At 50.2% G+C, this 13429-nt stretch overlaps 1 protein-coding gene across 1 annotated transcript in view; it reads right to left on the bottom strand.

Annotated features, from left to right (window-relative positions):
• Eeig1 (estrogen-induced osteoclastogenesis regulator 1) overlaps positions 1–12875 on the bottom strand; it is a 31640-nt gene extending 18765 nt beyond the window's left edge. Inside the window, exon 1 of the mRNA XM_051185197.1 lies at positions 12679–12875. Coding sequence (XP_051041154.1) covers positions 12679–12824 — 146 coding nt within the window. The 5' untranslated portion in view covers positions 12825–12875. The remainder of the gene's footprint in view (positions 1–12678) is intronic.
• Positions 12876–13429: the final 554 nt, after the last annotated feature.

Here is a 13429-nt window from a genome sequence, read left to right as displayed (position 1 = left end):
CTCCAGGGAATGAGTGGTCCTAGTAATACAATCTATGCTCTGCGCTGCTGAGAGGCAGCCCTGGCCTGAGTGAGAGAATAATAAGGAAACAATTTAAATTGACAACATCTGCCAGTGCTTTCCCCGAAGAGACCAGCACAGCTGCCTGGGGAGGGGCCCGTCCCAGGGACCAGCCAAGGCATCCGTCCAGGAGCTACAGGCCAGAAGGGCCAACGTGGCAGCACAACAGTGTCTGGCTCCTGCCAGGAGTTCAGGGCCACGTGCAGGGGAACAGTTCCCTACAGTTCAGCATGCCAGTCCCTCCTCTGGTGAGGCAGCAAGAAGTTCCTAGAAGACAAGCCATTTTGTGCACAACACTAGAGAACTTAAAGCAGCCCCTCCTTAGGGTCTCATGGTGCCTTTCCTGCTCCCTTGCTGGCAGGAACCCTAAACGTGGTTCAGGAGTTGACAAAAAGGCTAGGAGTACAGGTTGACATTGGCAAGTAACGCCATCAAGCACAATGTGGGCAAGCTGCAGCTTTAGAAACTACACAGCAGAGATGGGGTAAGGTTTCAACAGGGTGCTCAAACTTGCTGGGTTAGGAGCATCAGGGTTAGACACCTGGGTTTGAACCCTGGTATTCTTCAGGCAAGTAACACCAAGAGAGCTAGGTGTTGACATCCTTTATTTACAGACACAGACGTGTAGTTGTCCTGTCCTACCTTCTGCTCCACAGCCAGGGTATACAGACAGCTCATGTTACCACTCAGGCAAATGCCTGTGAACTGGTGCCAGTAGTCACTATCTTTTTCTTTTTATTGTTGGTGCTAGGGTTGATTGAAATCCAGAACTGTGTGCATGCTAGGCAAGAGCTCTATACTGGGCTGCATCCTCAAACCTCTGTGAAGGGATTCATAGTATATTATTGGCTTTAAACCAAATGCAGGTCCAGTACCATGCACTAAACAAAGGTGGCCCTGGCTCCTCTTTCCTGGATGTCCTCCTATATGCCAAATACAAGTGTTTTCCACATGCTGTCTCCCTACTTCCACTCCACAGACCAGAATACTAATTCTTAGGGAGTCCAGGGACTTGAGGCAGGTCTTACAGGAATTGAGGGACAACCTGTACCCCAAGCCTCAACCCTGCAGATTCCCTGGGAAATATGTCAACACAGGAGAACCATTCCAGGTCTCATTGATAACATGACTATCTGTCATGCCAGAACCCTAGGCCCTGTGGTCTCATCCTTTACACAGAAGGGAAGAGACGGCATTGCATCTAGGCTCATACCAAAGGACAGTCACAGAATCCATAGTCCATCACCCCCATGTCACAGGCTAGGAGCCCAAGGCTCAAGAATTCACCTGCCTAAGGTCTACTGACTGGAGGTTTGAGACCCAAACCTATGGCTGTCTGACTCTGGGTGCCTAACACTACATTTCCATGTGAAGGCCAGAAACCAAAGGCCCTAGGAATTCAAAACAAAAGGACACAATGGTTGTGACACTGGGGTGTGATACCAACTTCCTCTCCTAAAACCCAGACTATTAGTATACACAGAGCTGTGGAGCTGGATCTGCTCAGGGAACTTCCCTTCCTGTACCCAGCAGACTCACTTGAGAGACTTGGGGAGACAAAGATGGGTCCAAGCAAGCCTCTGCAAAACAATGAACACCAGAGCTCTTCAGGTCTCAGCCATTATCTACCTCCCTTCTCATGAAGCTACTAGCACCTGGCCTAAACACACCAGACACCTCTGTTGGATGGAGGACAGGGCCGAGCCCTCAGAGGCAGGTGGTCTGGAGCCATGCAAAAACCACTGACCCAGCCTTCTTCCTTGCCCTGGACTTTGGACCTGACCGTGTCCCCAGGCCTGAAACCCATCTGTGATGTCCAGAGGTGTGGCAGGTGGCCAGGAATGTGTGATCAGTTCCTAGCTGACTCAAGCCTGGGTGGTGTTTGATTCATCCAGGGAGGAAGGAGTGAGAGGAAGAGGGATTCCTGTCCCTGAGGCCTGGTTCCTGAATTGACTGGACACCAGTCATGGGGACACCTTCTCCCAGGCCCATCCTGAGGGCACCTCCTGTGCACACAGAACTGGGTCTATGCATGTAGTAGAAATCACACAAGGCCTCTGTCTCCCATAGCCAATCTCTCGGAGGGAAGCAGGGCCCCTGGACACTCACTGCTGTCTCCTGTCCTCAAAGACAGTGCTGAGGATCTGACAACTGAATGAGAGACCTTTGTACTCTATTTCCATAGTCAAGTCATCTCGTTCTTCTTCCAGGTAGGGGCTTCCCAGATGTGACTGCACCTTGTCTTCTAGAGTCTGTGCGGTCTGGGATCATCATTACTGCATCTGCTACCCAGGTGTTCCTGCTGCACAATGGATTCCCCATGGCTCTCTGAACTGAGATGACAAGGTAATCAGGAGTCATTTAGCCAGAGTCACCTTTCCTTACAGCCTGGCACTGACTCAGACCTGTTTTTCCAGCTGTCCTCAGCAACTACCCAAGATTCCAACCACAAGACAAAGGGCTCAGGGTCAGACAGGACCATGAGGCCCTGACTCACAGGGCTCTACCTCCTCAGTGGACACCTGAGACTCTGAAGACTTGATGACCAATCTTGGGCCACCTTTACTACTGTCACTAATTTCACTCATGTTTACTGAGCACTTACTTCTTATTAGCAGTCAGGCTGAATGGGTCCCTTCCAGACATGGGCCCCACACAACAAGGATAACCTTATCCTTCTTGAACCAGAATGCCTTTGAACTCTACTCAAGTGCCATCATGGATCTTGCCTTGGGCCTTTTTTGTTCAACAGTGTTATGTGATGGGTCCTTGTCTGTGATAATGGCTGTTACAGGGGATGCCTTCTACAATCCAAAGTCCCAAGCAGTCCACCCGACTTGCTGCCCAGATAGAAAGGCTGTCTTGAAGGGCTAGAGAGATGGTTCAGAGGTTAAGAGCACTGGCTATATTCTTCAAGAGTCCTGAATTCAATTCCTAGCACCCACATGGTGGCTCACAACCATCTGTAATGTGATCTGGTGCCCTTTTCTGGCCTGCAGGCCTACATGCAGACAGGACACTATATACCTAATAAATAAAATCTTTCTTAAAAAAAGAAAGGCTATCTTGCCTATACCCATAATGGGCACAGCCAGCCTCACAACTAGGTCCAATTTTTCCTGTTATCCTTTTGGCAAACACAACCCCCATGAGAGCTGGTGAGTTCACAGTACATCTCTTAAGAGTTAGTGGAGCACATCAGTCAAAGGTTCGTCCCAAAGACAGGGTTTGGAGCCAGATGTAGTGATGTACACCATTTATCCCAGCACTTGAGAGACAGATATAGGCCAGCCTGGTCTATATATAGTGACTTCTAGGCCAGCCGGAGCTACATAGTGAGGATCAAAAAGTGAGGGTTTGGGTTTGATGTAAGCTTAGTAGCAAAACCCTAACCCCTCTATGCTCTGCACTTCTCTGAGACAGATATAGCTCACGGTCTCTTCCTGCTTATGGGTCTTAGGCAGAGACCACAAGCATCATGGCCAGGGCAGTGGCTCAGCTCTAATCACACTTGCTTCAACAGGTGAACCTCAAGAAGAGAGAAGAGCAACAACTAGAGAGAAAAAGGAAGAAATATGAATCTTTCCTTGTATGCTTCCAGTTCAGGTCCCTTTAACTACTGCTCTCAACTGAAAACTAGCCACGCCAGCTTTCACTGAACATGCACTCTGAGTCAGAAGCTATGGTGGGTAGTAACAGGTTCACCAAACCATCAAGATACCATGGAAGAGTTCATTTACCTATCACAGGCAAAGTCCAGATACCCAGTGGTCTGGTAGTAATCTCAGGCACCCACCAAGCATTCAAACTGCTAAACTCCAGAGCCTGGAAGCCCTAATCTGCTGATGTTGTAAGTGGTAGAAGGAAAATTCCCAGCCCAAGAAGACTGCCTGCACTTGCCAAAATGAACCTCTGCCTCATACACAAAAGTGATGCTCTTTGGGTCAGAACGGTTCAGGTTGGCTTACCAGAAAGACCCAGGAAAAAATCCCAAAGATCAGCTTCAGATTTCCAGGAACCCTTGTGTTTGTCTTGAAAGTTTTGGTGTCCACCTAGAGCCCAGAAGTATGGGCTTCAAGGCTCATTTCTGCAACAGACACATGCAGCTCAAGTCCTCAGAGAGAACATACTTGCATAACTAAGCCTAGGTAGAATTCTGGAGGCCTAAAAGGCCCTTCAGATATGGCCCCAACTCCAAAGACAACCTCATCTTTTCTGAATTAGAACATTTTTTAACTCTGTGTAAATCATCATGGACCCTTGCCTTGGGCCCTTTGTCTGTGGTACCTGTTCACTGTGGTCACTAAAGAGGATGGCTCCAACTTTGAACTGGTTCATAACAATGGCTGGGAAGATACCCTTCTTGGTTTAACACAATTGCCCTCCTATAACTGGCAGCCCTAAGCTGCCTACTTCTAAAGGGCAAGTCTAGGGGCTAGAGAGAGATGGCTCAGCAGTTAAGAGCACTGTGTGCTCTTCCAGAAGACCAGGGTTTAATCTCCAGCACCCACATGGATAGTGACAACAATCTGTAACTATAGTTTCAAGGGATTTGACACACTGTTTTGGCTTCCATGTGCACTGCACACACATGGTGTACAGACTTATATGAAGGCAAAACACTCATATACATAAAAATAGTAATAAACTAAGAAATAAATCAAACGCAAGTCTGAGTCAGGTGTGATGACACATAACTTTAATCCCAGGACTGGAGAGGCAGAGGTGGACAGATCTCTGTGAGTTCGAGGCCAGCCTGGTCTACAAAGAATTCCAAGACAGCTGCTACATAGAGAAACTGTGTCTTGGAAAACAAAAACAAACAAAATAAAAAACTGCAAGTCTGACTGGTTCAAACCTACCCTGGCTTCTTCAGCACACTATAAAGTCCATCCCCAAGAGCCTCCCTTCTCTAAGCCCCTCCCAAACCAATGGCTCTTTCCTGCTTAGCTACTCTTCTCCCACAACCAACCTCTAACCCTACCCACCTTAAATCCACATCACTTCAAGGGCTGTTCAGTACTGCCTGCATTCATTTGCCACAGGTGGGATCTTTCAGAGGTACAGACTGTATCGCCACAGTCCCAGACACATAAGGTGACCAGGAAACTGTCATGGAACAACCCAGGGGAAGTACAAGTCACAGGTGCTGCCTGCACATGTCTGCAGAGTCCAGCCCTGCAGACAGGAAGTGGTGGGTGAAAAGGGCACTTCACATGTGAACGGGACCCAGCTTCTGTCTTCCTGATACCAGGTTGTACACTTCCTCTCTTGACAGGTTTAGCTGGTGGTAGATGCCAGGGCCTGGTCATATGCTGATCAGGTAACCTTGGTCTTGGACAGTTCTCCTGCCCTCAAGTGAGTACCCTCTAGAAGAGGAAATAGTCTGTAGAATAAAGCCCTTGGCCACAGTCACAATTCATCAGCTGCAAGATCCAATGGCAGTGAATGAGCTCACTGTCTTCCTCCTAAACCTGAATGGTCGATATCCCCTGCAAGAGGTACACTCAACTCAAGCCAGTGGGCTCTTGGCTGCATCTCAATTGTAATCTTTAAGCCAGCTGCCCAGTATATGGGTAAGGGTTCCTCCTGACACAGACTGATACTTCAGGAACTGTGGGGGGGGGGGCAGGCTTGAGCTCAGCAGCTGGCAGTAGCAACCACATAGTCAACACCAACAACCACACTGGTTCAGAGCCAAGAGAGAGAAGTTCCAGCCTGGGGCAGTGCCAACACATAGCAAGAGGCCCAAGTAGTAAGATGCAATGGAGGCTTTTCTGGCCTTGAAGAGCTAGTCTGGGGAAGGAGCTGGATACAATAAGGACTCTAACACCTGAAATGAGGGACTACAGTAGGTAATGAGGCCAACAGGCCAAGAGAGACTTCCCAGAAGTGGCCATTAGGTTGAGAAGTATTTCATGTGGAAAAGCAGGGTAAGGAGGTTGAGAAAGAGCAGAGTAACCAGAAAAACAAGGAGTGGTGGTAGTGGTGCACACCTTTGATCCCAGCACTCAGGAGGCAGAGGCAGGTAGATCTCTGTGGATTCAAGGCCAGCCTGGTCTACTGAACGAGTTCCAGGACAGGCTCCAAAGCTACAGAAAAATCCTGTCCCGAAAAAAACAAAACAAACAACAACAACAAAACAAGGGGCAAGGATGTCAGTCACTTAAAGACCTTGGCTTCTCTCATCTATCTAGCCTACCAGGAGGTTTACAGCTAGTGTCCTGCACCTCTGTGAGGGCTATCTGCTTGCCTGAGAAGGTCCCTGAGCAATGTTTCAACAGAGCAGAGCTAAGTCAATAGGGAAGAGAAAGTATGTGGACCCCACCACAAACCCCACTAGGCCCTGAGCTCACACCAGGGTTTTCACTACTGGCTCCCACCCATGCTGAAGGCAAAGAAAGAAGCAAGCCTGAGCAATAGGTATCCTCTCTTGGCAGCACCACAGTGGTCTGGACCCCCAGGGGAGTACCAGCTACTAAGAGGCATACCACTTGGCTCAGAGGGAATAGGACAGAGTATAACATAGTGTTACCAGTATGGACCAGAAGCCAAGCTGGCATTCCAGCAAGCACTATCACTACATTCTCTAGCCACAGCAGCCCTGATTCAAGGGAGGCTCATGAAAGAGGCTAGCAGGTTAAGGCCCTTGTTGAAGCCATAGGCAGTCAATAGCAGGCTGGGGTATGGAGGTGGGGAAGGCAAAGTAGAAACCTAACCAATAAAAGTCTGTTCTTATTAGCAGAACCTCTTCCACACACCAGAGACAAGGTGGCTACAGAGCTGAGGGCTTCTTACCCAATCAACATCTGGGCAGAATGGGCAAAAGCAGTTTCAGGTCTATAGTCAAGAGCTCTTCTAAGCCACGGGGACAAAGATACTCAAAGCAAAAAGACCGCAAGTTTGTAACCACACCCTCTGATGACACTTAGGCTAGACACAGGCTGGGCAGCTTCAAAACTACAAAAATGTAGTCTGATCTTTGGAGAGCCAGCAGGCCCAGAGCACCTCTACGATCTGGGGACAAGTCTAGTGTCCCCATAATCCAAAGCACTCACTAGGAGAAGAAAATAAAGAGCTATATGCCCTCCCATCCCACCTTAACTCCAGGTCTCTCCCTTTGTCACACTTGTCCTTGGCTCCCTTACTTCACATACCAAGTCCTTAAGTTCCTGAGACCTGGAGGCAGACCTACTAGCTAGCACCTGGATGCACAGGCAGGGCCCCTTGATAGCAAGTCAGTGTTTCCAGGTTCTGACAAAGCAGGGCTCAAAGTCACTCAGAGCCTCCCAGCCACGCCCAGGTAAACAGGGCTTACAGACAAGCAGTGTTACTGCTGCCAAGAAGTCCCAGCCAAGCAGGAGCTCCAAGCAAAGAGCAGGCCTTGGGGAGTAGCCTTGGCTTCACAGTGCCAGATTTCCTTAGGTCAGGGCTACTACCAAGCTGCCAGGCAGGCTAAGGCATTGCCAAGGTGGCACATGCTAACAGTGTAGCCAGTTGGCAGCAAAGGCCAGATCCAAGCAGTAGCTACTAATGCCTGAAGCAGGCTGGGAAGCTTCTTACCAAGACTATCCATAGTATGACCTGATTTCAGAGAGTCGGGTGACCTGGACCACAACCTTCTGCCCAGCCACTCCTCCCCTTTCCTCTGACAGAGGGGTTTCTTATACAGGAAAGACCATCCACAGGGCCTCAGGAACCCAACTGACAATAAGAGTCACTGAGAACATGCCAAGCATCTAAGAGTATGCTGTGGTGGGAGGAAGAGCCCTCAAAATGCAGGTAAGGAGGCAGTTACAAAGCCCCTTGTGTTGAATGCTACTTCGAAGCACTGTTATCTGATTTTCCATTTAAAGTAAACTGAAAATTTGGACCTTTACATAGGTATTAGTTTCCAGGGCACTTTTGGATGACCACTCTCCTCGCACCCTCAAAGTATGGTGCCATGCCTTTAGGATAGGGAACCTTCCTGCCCATTTTGCCTGTTACCCTCTCCAGTCTGTTCCCTTTTTTCTCTCTGTCTGCTACCACTCTACGTACCAGGCTACGTCAACACTATCTACAGTCTTTTATCTAAGCACCCAAAAGCCATCATCTTAATTGGTAAATGGTGTCACATTGTTCCCCTGGCTCCTGTATGACTTCCAAGACTAGAAACAATTCCAGTCAGGCCACCTTCCATCTTTAATTAATCTAGCACCTCAACTCTTCCCACACCCCAATCCCACCTTGCCAAAACATGCTTTCAAACCAGGGGCTTCTCCACAGCTCTTCCTCATCTTCAGCTTGATCCCTCTCAGCTTCTGGGATGCCCAAAAGTTGTAGCTTCCTCAGGGAAGCCCTCTCTACAGTGATGATGGTGTGTGTGCTTACCATGAGACAGTGAACTAGGGGCAGAGGTGAGAAGACTTGAGAGAAAACAAAGATGAACAGAGTCTGAACAAAAACACCTCCTCAGTTGGTCTGCTGAGGTCCACTGGGACTAGCCTGGCCTACTAGGCATACTGCCATCATCTACCTAGGAACGCAGAGTCCTGTTCACCTCTGGAAGCCAGCCAACAGGAAGAAAAGACCAGTGTCTACTAGCTTCCTCCTACCTTTCCAATTTGTTCAACCCACAGCCCCTATTCTGAGCAGGACAATAAATACTTTAGGGGTTCTCCTGTAACTTCACACTGCTGGACAATCCTCAGTGTGGGTATCCATCTCCACTATGCTTTCTCAGAGCTCCATACCAAACTATCCCAGAATAGGCCTTGCATGGCTGTGAACCCAGGGGCATCTACAGCTTTTTTCAGTAAGGTAGGGTAGGTAGGGTAAGAGACAGGGCTGGAACCCTGCCAAATGTGTGGCTTGAGTGATGAATAATCAAGCCTGTCTGCCTGCCCCAGAGCCAGGGTCTGGACCTCAGCACAAGGCCTCTGGATGCACAGCTAACTCTTCCAAGGACTTCTTCATGCTCAGAGAATCCCAAAGGCACTTTGAGTACTCCTACATGATAGGCACACGGTCATGCCCACATAAGGCAGGCAGTGCCTATGTGGTAAGCAGCCAGGCTCTATTTACAAAAATAAAACCCCTCTGAAGCCCCACTGAAGCCTCAAAGCTAGCCAAGAAGAAAGGACAAAGGGGTAGGGGGCCTCTTCAAGTCACAGTCAGCTTCTCAGACAGCCTGGCACTCAAGTATAGAGTAGGAGGTGGCCTTGCAAGGGATCTTTTTTCTCCTCCTGGCCAACCCACATTCTTAGGGAGCTGAATGAAGCACAGAAGACAGAGGTACGAGCTAGACTATAGTCTGTCCAACTGGGTTAATTATTCCTCCTATGAAGTAGCCCTGGCGAGTCACTTTTCTGCCTTCTATCTTCTCCATCCTATGACATAAGTCAATGTTCCCTTGCATTCCTCTTCCCGACACAGTCACTACATGAATGTGGCAAGCCAAAGGACCAGTGCCATCAAAGAACAGGGCCCCTGGGAGATCCGGAATCCTTCTGACCTGAAGGCCACTTGAGCACATTAGTGTCTGCCAGATTCAATACACTTGTATGGGACTTGTGTATGCTCCTGGATACCCTCCAAACCAGAAAGCCCTCCCAGGTACCACTTGGATTATCTTTCTGGGAGGCCCCAGGCAAGAACACACGGCAAATGCCCACTGTGCCCTAGTGACTACCTAAGCTTGACCACAAATACATAGTGATTACTTTAACCTCCCCCCCCACACACACACCTTATAGTCTTGGGGATTCTATATTTACTTGAGCTTCACAAAGCCCAGTTCAGTGCATCTAAACTGTCCTGCCATACCACCCAACCCACTGAAAGAAGCCTCTGTGGAGTCTGGAAATGTCACATGGACCTGTTCTTGCTTCCAACTCATGCCACCAAGGCAAGGCAGGGCTTTGAATGGGAACTGCCGCAATCAAATTCTATCTGTTACATAGACACAGTCATTTCATCTTACCTGACCTCAGCGTCCTCACCTACAAGTAGGACTTATGGTCAGGCATTTGAGTGGCTCAGCAAGTCCCTGGCACTGGCAAGTAAACACTCAAAAGAAGCCACTATAGAAAAGAACTGTTTTCTCACTGCCACTTACCACCTGGTAACCAGCATTTAGTTCTACCTCTCTGGCCTGTGTCTCTGCAGATGCCTGAGAGGATTAGTGGGGATACCCTGCACAAAACACTTAGCACTATGCCTGGCACAGTCTGAGCACGAAGAGCCTGGTTGCTCTGTGAACTGCTGCTCCTAAGGCGGTGCTAGAAGAATAGGCTAAGGAACAACCCCAGGAGTCACCTGTTCCAACTGGGTCAGATGGAGCTGAGTACCAATTGTTGCCATGGCACTCAACACACAGGAAAACAGCAGCTAGGAAGGTGGGTGTTGCAGGGGTGGGGTCTAGGGCTGTTGTCAGCCTGACACCACCCATGCTGCCAACAGCACATCAAGAGATCCAGAGGAAGATGTGCTGCCACATCTAAGTCCAGGATCTAAGCAGGTCCAGTTACCTCAGTCCCTACTCTAACTTATAAACAATATGGTCATAATAGTGGAGGGGTGGCCCAAGCTCCTGGGCTACAGGATCAATGTGGGAGGGGTATGGTAGAGGGAACCCCACCTCCTGGGTAAAAGCCACTTCAAAGTGGCTCAGGTTCCAATACCCAGGATGGGAACTTGGAAAGGCTGCCTAGGTTCAGCTGGGCTCAGAGAATCTGTGGTCTTTTGCCAGGAGGATGAAGGGGAAACAGAGGTGAAATCCAGAGTCATGTATGCTAAGTCCTGGAACCTTCCAGACTTTCCAGGATGTGGGGACAAGTTGGGGCAAGGGAAAAGCTGACAGGTAGGGTCATAGTGGCTAGCTAAGGATCTAGACAGGTGAAACTGCAGCATACGCTTGGTACAAATTCCTTAGTACTGTGCCCACTCCCAGTTCACAAAGAGGACCTCTGTTACTTAAGAGATGTGGTCCAGTGTTCCCCCATCCCTGCCAATGGAGCCTGGGCCCCTTACAATATAGTAACTACTGTAGCAACTTCCCTGGTCAGACATGGTGTACTCTCCATCCCCCTCACACTGAAAGGTAGGCATTACTTCCCCATTTTACAAAAGAGATAACAGGCTCAGAGGCACAAGGTAGCAGTTAAAGCCACTGTCTTTGAGCCTCCATTTCACCTCTGTAAAATGCTCCCCCGGGCTCCCACCTCTACTGCTCCATGGCACAGTCAAGAGGTTAAGAGGTGCTAGTAAAACAGCAAGCGGAGCACCATAACTGTTGGCTCTTGAGATAAGGGAGTCAGGGAGAATGGGTAATTCACCCAAAACCTGAAACTCCAGGCCCATCTCTGAGCACAACCCTCTGACACTGTGCTGTTAGGATTACAGGCTTCATCGACAGCAGACTAACCCCACCACAAAGGGCACCCTTGTCCAAATTCCTCAGATAAGCAGCATCAAGCAGAGCAGGAGGCCCAGTGCACAGAACAGGCACCTCACTCTATCCACAGATTCCAAAATCTGAGTCAATAGCTTCTCTTCTCCCAGCAGATTCACCCAACAGGTCTCCTAACAGGCAGTTGGGTTGACAACTGTCTCATGAAAGGTGCCTGGCAACCATTTACTTTCTCTTCCTGGGGCCCATTATCCCAATCGCTAAAACATACCTCTGAGATCTCAGAATAGTGAGACATCTCCAGCTAACTAAGCTCAAAAACCTAAGGAACAAAGGACAGACTAAGTAAGAAGAGGAGAGCATCCCAGGCCCTGGGCCAGGTGCTGTATTGTGGGTCTATTTACTGCAACTTTTTCCCATAACTCTGATAGAGAAACCTGTGTAGTCCACTGTGCACAAGAGGGAACAGGACCCCAGAAGGAGCCAGAACTTGACTCCCTTTCCTCATCAGTTGGACTTCAAAGGACCTTAGCAGGCTGGCTAGGACTGTGTGACCCCACTGATATCAATCTGCAAAGGGTAGACTAAGAATTCAGATCTCATTCACCAATAATCTGGGAAGGATGGCAAGCAACACAAAACCAAATTGGAGGTCTTCTTTCACAGAAGGCAGTATTCTGGCAAAGACATTTGCAATGCAAAGCAGCCCAGCTTCAGCCAGTGGGGGGCAGTCACTCAGAGGGGGCTGGGCAACCCAAAATCCAGCCACCACCCTCAATCAGATCCAGGGAGTGCCTGGGACTGGGTTTTCCCAGCCATGGGGAGAAAAGCCAGGAAACCTGTGGCTGATCTAAGCTCTCAATCATATGACAGCCACAGGGGCCAGCTTGGTGGCAAGGTGGCCTAGGGCACCCCTACTTACTCCCTCAAGGTGCAAATTTCATTCAGCTCTCTCCATGCAAGGTTGCAAAACGGATGATTTGGAGAATGCATGCAGGTCCCTAAAAGGTTTCTGGCTGGTAACGCGCAGATAAGCTGGCACAGTGCCAGCTCATTGGCCCCCAAGTACTGCCTAGAGCAAATCTTCCCCCAGACACGTATAACGCCCGGAAGTCTCCTGCCGTCCCGACCTGAGGCTTCCACATTTACCAAGATCTCACTCACCAGCACCCCCCAACACACACACACACATCTTCCCCTACAAACACGAAAGCCTCAATGCCTACCTGGACGACAAACTGACAAAATCCCCGCCATCCAGCAGCCGGACTTTGCAAAAGAGGACCCCGTTCACGAAGGGGACCGCAGTCAGCTCCTCCAGGGTGAAAGTGGTTTGGAATTTGAATTTCTTCTTCTTCATCAAGAAAGCCATGAGTGAGTTCCCTGAGTCTTAAGCCCGCAGGGCAAAAAAGAAAAAGAAAAAGAGGGGATCCCAGAAATCCCCAGGATTTCTTTCCTAACACCACACCCCCTCCTCAAGAAACACCAGGGCCGGATCCAGTCCAGATGGTGGCGGAGGCTGTGGGGCAGGAGAAAATCTAAGTCCCGAGCCCGGGGTCTGAGGGACCAGTCCTGTGGGCCGGCTACTTTCACCTTCGGGGGGCCCGGGCTCCACGGGCATGTAAACAGCGAGGCGCGGCCCCGGCGGCGGGGGCAAAGGTGGAGGGCGGTTCGTGAGCAGGCAGCAGCATCCCGAACCGCAGCGCCAGGCGGACCGGTGAGACTGAGACTGCCCGGCGAGCCCCAGGAGGCCCGGGCTGCGGCCCCGCCTCCGCCCCGCTGGCGGCCGGGGGAGGCGCCCAGCGGCACACACGCCTCCGCACCTGGCTCCCCGCGGCCTGCGCAGGTGAGGCCCCGGGAAGCGGAAGCCACCTCAGCGACCGCCCGGGCTCCGTAGAGACCCCTCCGGGAGGCGCTGCCGGTCGGGGAACGTGGCCGGTCGGCCTCCGGCTCAGTCCTGGGACCACACGCCGCGCC

Source organism: Phodopus roborovskii, unplaced genomic scaffold (genome assembly GCF_943737965.1).
Source record: "Phodopus roborovskii unplaced genomic scaffold, PHOROB, whole genome shotgun sequence".
NCBI classification, from domain to species: domain Eukaryota; kingdom Metazoa; phylum Chordata; class Mammalia; order Rodentia; family Cricetidae; genus Phodopus; species Phodopus roborovskii.
Note: the sequence above shows the minus strand (reverse complement) of the source record. Positions and strands in the feature narration are given on the sequence as shown.